The 12,024-nt window shown below is 41.1% G+C and overlaps 2 protein-coding genes across 7 annotated transcripts in view; one reads left to right on the top strand and one right to left on the bottom strand.

Moving 5' to 3' along the window:
• CYFIP1 (cytoplasmic FMR1 interacting protein 1) overlaps positions 1–12,024 on the bottom strand; it is an 88,534-nt gene that overhangs the window by 15,718 nt on the left and 60,792 nt on the right. For all 6 annotated transcript variants that reach the window (XR_008462406.1, XM_054164757.1, XM_054164755.1 and 3 more), the window contains 2 exons: positions 2,684–2,827; positions 1,048–1,138 (listed from right to left, as the gene is read on the bottom strand). Coding sequence is in view for 5 of the 6 variants with exons in the window: in XM_054164757.1 (XP_054020732.1) it covers positions 1,048–1,138; positions 2,684–2,827 (235 nt within the window). In the remaining variant the exon portion in view is untranslated. The remainder of the gene's footprint in view (positions 1–1,047; positions 1,139–2,683; positions 2,828–12,024) is intronic.
• LOC104302119 (fibronectin type III domain-containing protein 9) lies at positions 6,842–9,219 on the top strand. Its single transcript, XM_054164759.1, has one exon. The coding sequence runs from the start codon at positions 6,857–6,859 to the stop codon at positions 7,526–7,528; it is 672 nt and encodes a 223-aa protein (XP_054020734.1). The 5' UTR covers positions 6,842–6,856; the 3' UTR covers positions 7,529–9,219.

The raw sequence follows: 12,024 nt of genomic DNA, 5'->3' as shown, positions 1-12,024 counted from the left end.
TTTACTCGTTACAGGTGAGGATTTCTGGCAAGAGACTACAGGCCTCCTAACATCACCTGCAGCACCACAGATCCTGGTGATGCATAATCCACAAGTACATGTACTGCTTTTGTAGTTCAGGCATCAATGAAAGGCTAAAAACCTCAGATACATTATTTTTATCCTGCTAACTGCCATGATTCATCCATCTCTACGCTCCAGGGAGAAAAACAGGAAGGAAACACTTAGTAAGTCCTCAATTTCATTTAACATTAGTAGTGAGTATTAAGCAAGCTGTGGGAATAAGAGAAAACTAACAACTTCATTTCAGCTGGAGTGGCATTTATCAAACCCAAGTGACTCTGGAAAAACAAAGATATACTTACAAGGTGGGTGGCACATGGAAGGATTAATTTGTGTTAATTAGAAGTTGTGGGGGAGGAATATTTTGAAGAGGAGGAAGCAGTTTCAGAATTTCAGTGAGCAATGTGATAAATACTAATTAGCCAGTTATTTCTCTACAGTGGCAAGCAGCTTTCCAAGCCATTTCTTCTTCTGTCACACCTCCTGTTAAGTGGCTAAGATGCACCCCACACAAGCCTCAGACAACTATTCTAGCAACTACAGTTTGACTCTCTGCAGTATCACTCTTCTGTCTTACATTTGATAAGGGCAAAGGAAGAAGGAATGGAGGCTTTTCCAGTGGAACGGGGTTAGCTAAATGAGACATTTAAACAGAACAAACACAAAAGGCTAACTTGCAGAAGTTCAACGTGCTTATGAGAAAGACCAGGAACACAAACTATTGTGAAGATCCCAGCTGAAGATCAGTCATAAATCCATCATCCTTTCATTTGCCCTAAGCACAGATGTCTTAAAACTTTATTATGTACTTTCAGAAAGCTCAACCTTTGATGATTCTTGTCATGAAAACCAAAGCAAACAAACTCAGAGTAAGTGCTGATTATCAGGAGAGAGGAGGAGGGAAAGGCAGAGGTACCCATGATCGAGAAGACAGCGATTAATATCATCTTAAGGCTGCTGTGGTAACACCAAACATGAACTAACCTGGAGAACCATACTCGTGTCTTGGTAACCTACAGATCTTAGGCATCACTTCCATTAGGGTCTTGACATACTGAAGAATCGTCCCTTGTAACTAAGGGAAAACAAATGTGTGTAAATGTGTCAGTGTTAAAAACTTTACAACAAATTGCATTCAGCTAGCAATTGAATTGAGCAAGCTCTAAAAAATCTTCAATTTAATTCTGTCAGTCATCACCTTGAAAAAGGCAACTTTTATCCCAAATCAACACGGTTGCACTTTCCTTCATATAGCATTAGCCACCTTTTGCTGCACAACAGCTAAGGCCAGGAAGGTAAAAGACAGGTAGTCATGTTGCTCAGTAGAAGCAGACTGCCTCTACTCTGTAACCAACTTCTAGATTTTTTGGTTAAAAAAGTTGCATTTGCATGCTTTCAAAAGCAGAAGAGAGAAATCTTTAGTATTATGCATGTCTGTAAGAGCTCAAACTGGCTATTCCGGACATAACACTGAAGACCCAGGTCCACTCTACAGCCTACCTTTCTCCCACTAGACACCTATTTCACATCTGTCTCCCTACACCTGAGCATCTGTATCAGGCACCAGCAGGACACCTCCCCCAGGCTTTTTAACCTTCTTTATAAATGCCCAGGCATTCAACACTACCTTTAATGCACCAAGACATCTTACCACCTAAAGAAACTATTAAAAAAATTCCCTCCGAACAACAAGCCAACACTTGACCTCAAACAGCAGAAAATATCTGTGTTGTCCTCTCTCCCTGAAGATTAGACCACATTACTCATTCAACCAGGCTCCAGCCTTTCCAGAACATCAAAAATCTGTTTAGAACATTGTGGGAACTACTGTAAGCAAACTGTCTAATGTGTCAAGCGTCTGAAGCAAGATTGTGACCGTCACAGTTATATCCCCTGCTATAGTTATAGCACTTTGGCAGCATGCTCCTTACAGGCACCAGGGAGAAAAAGAAGATTTCTTTGTATTAAAATTTAACTGCAGTGCATTATGACTGTGTACATAGATAACAATAATATAGCAAACATCCAGCCCCTCAGCCTCCTCCTAGATACAGAAGAGGCCCTTTCCGGTAACGAGCCCTGGGCTGTATGGATAACTTCTTCAACATCTGGTCAGAGCACTCTTCTAAATAGGCTTGACTGTATGCATCACTAGATTATGCAAAGAGATTAAGCCTTCCTTGTTATTAAGGTGTCATCTGTCAGTGATGTAATTAATTTCTGCAAAGCAGAAAACACACTCCAGCTGTTCTCAAAAAAAAATGTAAAAAACTCAAGAGCTTTAGCAGCACAATTCTTTAAGCTGAAGTCAGCTAACTTGAAACATTTGTACTTTTCCAAAGTTTACCCAGGACTTAACAGCATAGGTCTCCACAAAATAAATTACTCTCTAATGAAGAGCCCAAGGTTTTCAAAACACTGCTCAGGATACCAAGGAACATCTTCTGTTGCTCTCACAAGACACTGAGTACTCTCAACCACAGCTTTTACTGACCTTCAATGGAAGAAATATTTTAATTAGTTTATTTGAAATCCAAAACTACCTTTGTTTTTCTTGAGACATTTCCTATCAGAAACCACTTGTAATAGTAGGGGGGAGGGGGGAAGACAATTAGCATACCAGGCTCTTGACAACTTTCAGCAACTCCTCCATCACCACAGCGATACCCTGATATCCAAGAAGTCTACAGATGACTTTAAAGTGAGGTGGACCAACAAAATTTCTGTAGTTGCTGTAGATGCTGGAATATGCCAGATTCAATGCCTAGAACAAAAGAACAAATATGATTATTAACAATTTCATCTGACTGCACCTTTACAATAATATCATTTAAACAGTATTTTAAAGCATATTAAAAATGAAACAACTTTCTCTCTCTCTCTCTCTCCAGGAAGTTAAAACAGAAACCTTTTTTTGTAAGGCACAAACTCCAAGCAAAATCCCTGTATTAGGATGAACAACCTGTAAACACTTTTCCCCTGCCTCCCCCCAACCAGGTATCTTCCACCTACCATTTATAAAGCCAAGAACATTTCCTCCTCAGTATTTTTCTGTTTACAGAGGTACAAAAGGATAGAAGTAGTCATTGCAAACGTTCAGATCCCTAAATTTAAATCTCATCTTCTCTTCCTATAGCTATAATTTACGTATGAAGAATCTTGAAAGAGGTTACAAATTTTCAGCTTGTAATAGGTGTTTTAAGTCTCTGAGGACTCAACTACAAATGAAAACCAAAACCAGCCTACTGCAGTTACTGCTCTATACAACTAATTAATAAAGCTCTCTCTTTTTCAAACTGCTTAGCTGTACAAAAGGTCAAGGCAAATTTAAGTCTGGGGTGCAACCTCATAGAAATTATTCCAGAGTTGTATAAATAGGGCCAGGTGCTTGGCTATTTTATGAATAGAATAGAATAGAATAGAATAGAATAGAATAGAATAGAATAGAATAGAATAGAATAGAATAGAATAGAATAGAATAGAATAGAATAAGCCAGGTTGGAAGAGACCTTCAAGACCACCGCGTCCAACCTATCATCCAACACCACCCAATAACTAAACCATGCAACCAAGCACCCCATCAAGTCTCCTCCTAAACACCTCCAATGATGGTGACTGCACCACCTCCCCAGGCAGCCCAAAGTGAACACAATGATAGATTAGTGCTATATAGTGAGAAGAATCAGTCTACTAAACACCCTCCATTTGTGAGTGGCTTGTTCTACTGCTGCCTGAAATTTAATGTAAAAAGGGAATCCCTTCAATATTTTTTGCAGAAGGTTCTGTTGCATTTGCCTTTCTTCTGTGCAGTCTTTATTCTCTAATACATGTATGAAACAGTATACTGGCAGACCTGACTCCACACATCAGCTGTAACAGAAAAATTTTCCTTCACTAGCAAGATCATTCACCTCCCCTTGAATATGAATCACGTCCCCCTGGAAGGCAATACTAGATACTGCAGTAGATGGCATTGCACAAAGAAACTACTAGGAATTCAAGTCACAAAACTTTACCATGCTCTTGGAGAATGTTAGTCTCATAACTGGCTAATTATTGACACTCCTAATACAAGACACTGGCCTGCTTTCAGGTTGGAGCTGGTTCAAAGGATAAGCTCCAAACACACCAACACAGCCCACTGGATGGAGTGCCTACAGCTGCATCCCTCTAGTACATGTGTATTTCCATAGCTCTCTACATACAGAAAAGGAGTCGGGGCATCATCAAGGGAGAGAACTGGTAAAACCTTAAGATAATACATGTAGATTAATGTTCCAATACACCAAGCATTTATACAGTTGTCCTAAAAGGTGAGATTTCATCTTTTGCTTTTTATGTTTCCAGTCAGGTAGGTACTCAATCTATTTTTAGCTATAGTACAAAAAGAATTTTACTTTAGTAGGTTAAAGCATTTGACTGCCATGAGGTTAAAGCAGAGGACTCTTAACCCAGCAGAAATTTCTTACAGAAAACCAGGCCCTAAAAGCATGTTTTCAATCCTTAAAAACTCACCAATACATAACAATAAGAAGCCACCCAAACTAAAAGTACATGTTTCTTTAATGTAACCCTGGCGATCCACCTGTAAATGCTGCATGAGCAAAGCTTTACAAACTGCCTTCAGGGATGCAGGAAACACCATCACACAGCGCCACTGCTTCCCTCCCATGATGCACAAAAGCATAAAATGCTTAGGGAAGAAGCCACTAAAAAGAGGTGGTGGGGGTGGAGAGGCAAGGAAGGAAGAAAGGAGGAAGATCATTATTTTTTAAGCTATGCTTGCTCCCTCCTCTACTTAAATAAAATTAAAAAAAAAAAAAGAGAGAGAGAGTTGCAGTTGCTGATGTCATCAAAGTGCTAACATTAATCACTCACAGCATCACTGCTACACATACAAGAGCATATAACAGGGATGTTCAGGCAGTGCACTATCCAAGAGGAGGCAAGCAAGAGAAAGGGGGGAAAGCCATTATTTTTTCTCCTGTATGTTCCTTGAAAAGCAAAGCAACAGCATCTTTACACAAGATGTACACTTGCGTGAATTTAAGTGGAAGACACAGAGAAACCATGCCACCAGCAACATCGGAGAAACAGCCTGAAAGCACCAAGCAGTAAGAATTCAGGCCAGGGAATCTGAGAGGAAGAAAAAGCAAACTGGCAAGCAGAAGAGATCAGGCAGGAAATAACTCATGTGAAAGGAATACAGAAAACACAGAGTTTATATCCTCCTCGCAGCAGCATCACCGTATGAAAGTTCTGTTCTGAAATTTCCGTCAGGAAGTGACAGTAAGTACTGACTTTATAATCTATAAAACATCAAATGTCTTTTCCAAACATTCACCTGCCAGTAATTAAGTGTCTTCTAATAACAGATATTTTGTAACAATAGAGACGTGCCGTTGTTATTGAATTAAAATCCAAACATTCTACTTACAAAATGCTGTGATGACGAAACTGTAGTTCTGTGTTGTTCTACTAACTGTTCTATGAAAATAAATCATCATTTTAAATTAATTGGCCTCTACCAGCTAAAGAGAAGGCAACTGTGTAAGTAAAAGCTCTGATGTTACTAATGTGCCTCATTTCAATATCTGCAGAAGCTGGGTAGATGCCAGAATGTGTCTAACAAGTTTATCTGATAGCAAACTCAGCTCCTCACAACAGTAAAAGCAAAGAAAAAAACAACAACCCACCCCATAACAAATAAAATATCCACTGGCTGTTCTATATTCTTTAATGGATGCATTGAGAAAATTGCCCAAAGCAGAGATTTTTCCTTCCAAGGTATACAGTGGTAGCACAAACTGAGAATCTCAAAGTACTGGTGATTTTTAAAAAACGTAATTTTCTTGTGGGGAGGAACACAGAATCAGGAGAGACTGTGGAAATACAAGCAATCACTTAGAACAGAAAAACGTAATTTTGGAAAGCCTTACTCTTCACCCAAAAGCCATGCTATAGTGGGAGCACTAAGTTTATCTGGAGAAAGATTTTCCAAGAGGCTGACTAGCATCCAGACTAAATACTGTGATACTTATGCCAACAATGTACAAGATGTGATAACTCACCGGTGAAAAACAGAGAGCACTGGCAAGTAAGAAATTAATGTAAAACTATATCAGAGAGAAAATAATAGCTGGTGATGTGTCCACATACTGTTTTGGTTGTTGAGTGATTGTGACTGGCAAAAATGAAGATTTGTGAATGGTAAATAAATGTATCCCTTAATATCCAGTCTTGCCACTTTAAGAAAATTTGTTGCTTATGAAAAGCAAGCTTTGAGATTTATGTAGAACCTCAGGTGAGTATAATGAAATGCAAGATGCTCAGACTGGAGAGAAAAACAACTGCAAAAGAGATTAAACCTTTACCGGGGCCGGGGGGGAGGGGGGGGGGGGTGGATTAAACTGTGAAAGGAAGTGATTTTGTGATTGCAAATTCTGCAAAACATACTGTCTCTCATGGAGACAAGATACAAAGGGTCACCTGCACCAGCTCCAGCTGAATTCTATAAGCATGTGTTTATCCCTTCACTTGGGGAAAATGTACAGTTGAAAATATCTGAAACTTTTATCAACTCCCAGCTCCCACTTTTGCACACCAGTACCAAAGATAAGAGCATAGTGTCCTAACAAACTGCTTTCCTCAATTACAGAGCACTACCTCTTACGTTCCACACGATATCCCCTGTGCTGCAGCTCGTCAGTTATTTCCCTGGGAAAAAAATATCTTTCCTCTCCACAGTGAGATCAGTGCAGGGAGAGAAGAAACACACCTGAGCAACATCCCGATGGGAATAACTGTCCAAAACATCACAGGAAACACAGCAATGGTAACTTGGCCAAGAATGGCCGGCTGTGCCGACACCTTTTACAGCATCATGTACCACCCTAACTGGAACAGCATGCTATCCAGTTACTCCAGGAAGAGCTTTCAGAAGGAAGAGAGGGTGCCCAGCAGTCGCACCTCCTTTGTTGTTGAAAGCCTAACTCCACTAACAACGTACATTGTCTGCGTGACCTGCCAGTCTGCGAACCCCTCTAGCGACCAGTGCAGAGTTTTCAACACACTGGAACAAGACCCAGCATCTGCGAGCAACACCAAGAAAGAGTTGGCTCTGGGCATCTGGCTTACCAGCAGCATCCTGCTCCTCATCATTGCTGCGGTTCTCCTCTACGGCTGCCTGCACCTCCTGTGCCGAAGGAGACACGAGCATTTGCAAGAGCAAGACAGGACCTTCAAACACGACCACAGGGAGATGTGGAGCAAAAGCACGGCATACACCTCAGAGGAGCTCAGTAGGCAGAGCCAACTGATGCAGGACACTGAGAAAAGGCATCCCAGCGGCATCCAGCTGGCCACAATCATAGAGAATCCCTCAGCGTGCAAAGAGCCTGTCGTGCCACCTTCCAAAAGCCAAGAGCAAGTGCCAATGACAGGACAGTGTTCTGCTATAAATTAGAAACTTTCTGTCAAGGAGGAAATTTTACTACATATGACATCCCAACTGCTTCAGATACATCATATATTTTGTTGACACTCACAAGGGAGTTACAACTGTTTACTCCAGCTCTCCTGGCTGTACCTCCAGTGCCACATGCCTTTCCAACAGCCCATATGCAACCAGAGGTACTCAGAGGCAAAATTTCAAATTCCCAAGCAGCGAGCACTTCCACTGCACTCTGTTATTTAAAAATTAAGCATGTGGCAAATAATTACTTTACACTTCAAAGTGTTCTTTTTGGATGCTTTTCTTTAGTCTAAACCAGGAAACATAAAAATTAATGAAAAGTGACCACAAGACCTCTCTCTCTCTTTTTTTTTTCTCTCCTCTAAACTAGCATAAGTTAAAACTAAGTTTTCAGGTGGCAACCCTGACTGCTACACTACAGTCAGCTGGAAGGTATACTCTGAGTGCAGTGTTTTTCCAGTGTGTGAGTTTTATCCTCACAACCCTAACTGCTTCTCAAACTACACACTACATACTGCTGCACAGAGGCTACCCATTTCCCCACCTGTAGTACTCCCCAAAGCTTCCATCTGAGTGAGGTCAGTCTTGGCATGTAAACGGAATTCACCAGGACTATAGTAGTATCCTTTTGTCTGCCTTTGAAAAGTCCCCTTGGTCTAAAAACATATGCAAGATAGTGACTATGTGTGGACATTTCTAATGAAGCTAAGGATGTGTCCTGAGATAAATTTCACACTCTTCTGCTCCCACCACAAGCCTCCTCCTGTCCATGACAAGTGACTTCCCTTAGAGGAAACGGAATTCAGAAAGCAGCTCCTAGCTCTTCCTTCTCTCTTTTAGCATCAATGAAGAATCTCATTCATCAGCTGCAAATCTCTAACTGCACAGTATGTTTTGTGTAGTGAAGAGGCAAGGAGGTAAAAGCAAGCCAAACAAGCAAATCTGCTAATCATCTCCCTCTGCCTCCAGCTTCACAGCAAAGTGCCAATGAGGGCCCTTCAGAAGGAAATCTCTTCACCTTCACAACATGATGAGTCTTGTCTGGCTTAAATATATAAGTCAGCCTGCTTTAAATCTCTTACATGCATTTGTGTTCCATAGAAACATACTGAATTTTAGTATTTCTGTGTAGCATTGTACATCTGAAAAACAAAGATACACTGTGACTGCAGGCATTTTAAACTGCTGTTGATACAAATGTATGCGTAAAGTCAGCTCTTCTTGACACAGCTTGGTTGTACCAGCAAAGACTGGAGCAGCTGGGCAGCTGTCATGCCTTTTCACCCTGCCCTGCAAGCTGAGGTGGTATACAAGTTTGGCAAGAGAGTGCCTGCTGAATACTTCACAGCAGACAGTGGATCTTTCAGCTACAGTATTTTGACAACATTTCTCGACTTGTGAAAGACACCAACTCTTGTATTGCTAGGAAGACATGAGCTGGCAAAAGTTTGATGCATCTTTTACTTTTTACCTGCTTGGATAGGGTGGCATATAGAAATGTGCGCTGAATGGGACTGACTAGTACTTTTAGGAAACACTTCTAAACATGTTAAGTTAGCAATAATGTGTTCTCCATACCCTACATAACATTTCCTCCAGCTCACACATTCTTTTTTGTCTCATACATCAGTCTTAAATAAACTGTGAGGAATGACAATAGTCTACTGCTGTTTCAAATGGTGTTTCAGGAAACACACACTGAAAAACTCTCTTCAAAGCATGAAGCAAACACTAAAGGTTTACTGCCAAAAAGGGGTGGCTGGCTAGTGAAGACAAAAAAAAATGCTTTAGAATGATCTTGTAATTAACAATAATATTTCTCTGCCTAGAATTTCATCAAAGAGAGAAAGGATTATTTTATTGTTAAAAGGCTGGAGCCAAGAGACACATTTTTGTCTCTGCCAACATCCTGAGCCCTGTCAACCCTGCTTAACTCTCTGCATCTCTACTTCTTAATGTGGCTTTTAAGGCAGCCAATATATATATATGCATTTATATGTTATACACACATCTATATACAATACTGAGAACAAGGAGCAGTTCAGTCTTAAAGGGCAATTCACCTACTGAATTTTGTTATTTATGCATAAGCATATATATACAAAAAGAGGTGTATAAATCAAATTGAAAAGACAAGGAGCTACCATGGAAGTGTTCCCAGGAATAAAGGTAAAACAATTCCACCCAAGGAGTTTACTATGTAAAACTTAGATAAACATTTATATCACCACACCAGCAATGAACCACCTCATGCCCACTGCAAATGAGCAATGTGTAAGGAATGTCATCTGACTTCTACATTAGTTTTGAGGAACTCACGTCTTTACACACTCAGAGCTACGTAGTTCTTTCTACAAAATGCATATGATATGAACATGAAACTCTGAAAAATGTTGTATAAGCCAGATAGGAACTCAAATTCTGCTTTAAATGACCTCTGTAAAACCAGGTACTTCATTAACATGCAAGTTTTGAATTCCCAGATGAGATTCTATCTTATATATATATTAAGTATCTTTCGCATCCAGCCCATGATGCCAAATTTCAATCTGCTAAGAGCTGTTTCACTGATCCTACACAAACTTCACTTTAGCAAAGGGACTTCAATGACCATGCTCAATGAGCTTTTAAAATACTCCAGATCACTTAAAAGGCTGATATCTTTTGCAGGTTGGCTCCTTCCTGCCTGGCAGCTCTGCTCCCGTACTGGCTGCCTGGGAGAAAAGACCAACATCCGTCTGTCTACAACCTCCCTTCAGGTAGCTGTAGAGAGCAATAAGGTCACCCCTGAGTTTCCTCTTCTCCAGGCTAAGCAACCCCAGCTCCCTCAGCCTCTCCTCGTAGGGCTTATGTTCCAAACCCCTCACCAACTTTGTTGCCCTTCTCTGGACACGCTCCAGCAAGTCAACCTCCTTCCTAAACTGAGGGGCCCAGAACTGGACACAGTACTCAAGGTGTGGCCTAACCAGTGCAGTGTACAGGGGCAGAATGACCTCCCTGCTCCTGCTGGCCACACTGTTCCTGATGCAGGCCAGGATGCCATTGGCCCTCCTGGCTGCCTGGGCACACTGCAGGCTCATGTTCAGTCTACCATCAACCAGCACCCCCAGGTCTCTCTCAGCCTGACTGCTCTCCAGCCACTCTGACCCCAGCCTGTAGCTCTGCATGGGGTTGTTGTGGCCAATGTGCAGAACCCGGCACTTGGATGTGTTCAATCTCATGCCCTTGGACTCTGCCCATCTGTCCAGCCTGTCAAGGTCCCTCTGCAGAGCCTCTCTACCCTCCAGCAGATCAACTCCTGCCCCCAGCTTGGTGTCATCAGCAAATTTACTGATGATGGACTCGATGCCCTCATCCAGATCATCAATAAAGATGTTAAAAAGCATGGGGCCCAGCACTGATCCCTGGGGCACACCACTAGTGACTGGCTGCCAGCAGGATGTGGCACCATTCACCACCACTCTCTGGGCTCGGCCCTCCAGCCAGTTCCTAACCCATCGCAGTGTGCTCCCATCCAAGCCATGGGCTGACAGCTTGGCCAGGAGTTTGCTCCTCATCAATATAATCATTAAAAGACACAAATAAGGATGCTCGGTGACATGCCTGGCTAAGCAGCATGCAGAATAACATCATGCAATTATATAACACTAGAATGTATAGCTTCTAGCACATAAGAAATACTGTCTGTTACTTGCTATATAGGATAGAAAGGTCACCCTAAAATTCCATTGACGTATCCTCAATTCCAAAGTATGTTAGATTCAGGAATAAAAATACATGATGCTCAAGAAACACACCTAAGAACCCCCTGGATTGCCCCTGCCCATACGAAAACCAATCATGTTTCTGAAGATACACAGCTCAGAGTAAAGATTACTAAACTAATTTTAATAATGCAACCTGAGTGATAAAAAAAAAACAAAACAAAAGAGTTCCCCAGTTAATCCTCTGTCACTCCCCCCACTGTATCACCACTTAGATAAATGAAGTTAGCAATCTCTACTGAATTCAATGTTGTATTTTTTTCCTCTTTACACTGCATCTGGTCAGTTCCTAAAATAGTGAGCAACTCAATAACTCTAATGTAAGAAAATCCCCCCTCCTATAATTTGCTGTTCCCCACTGGAGAATAATTACATAAACCACTATTCATAGTACCAGACAATCATCTGTTACATTCCACATTAAAGACATGTAAATCCTTTACACCTTTTTTTTACATTGTAGAAGCATGGAAGGTTTACAAATGCAGGAGATGTATTAGGACTGAAATTTGTAACTTCTGAGCCATCTCTTCAGCTCCCAAAAACTAGCTTGCTGGGCAAATCACAGTGATTGCACCACATAACTAGGATATGATAACAGTAAGACAAGGTCTAATTATGGTCATGGTTAAGTAGAAGCTAGATAATGAGAATAGCTGGACATGAAAGTGACACAGAGCACTTGTATAAGTTACAAGGAGAATTGAGTATATAATTTTTTGT

The sequence above is a fragment of the Dryobates pubescens genome, chromosome 10 (assembly GCF_014839835.1).
Source record: "Dryobates pubescens isolate bDryPub1 chromosome 10, bDryPub1.pri, whole genome shotgun sequence".
Classification (NCBI taxonomy): Eukaryota; Metazoa; Chordata; class Aves; order Piciformes; family Picidae; genus Dryobates; species Dryobates pubescens.
The sequence above is the reverse complement of the archived record's forward strand: the minus strand, read 5'-3'. Positions and strand labels throughout refer to the sequence as shown.

Excerpts from the sequence above, each read along its gene's own strand:
- LOC104302119 (XM_054164759.1), top strand. The coding sequence starts at position 6,857 with ATGGGAATAACTGTCCAAAACATCACAGGAAACACAGCAATGGTAACT.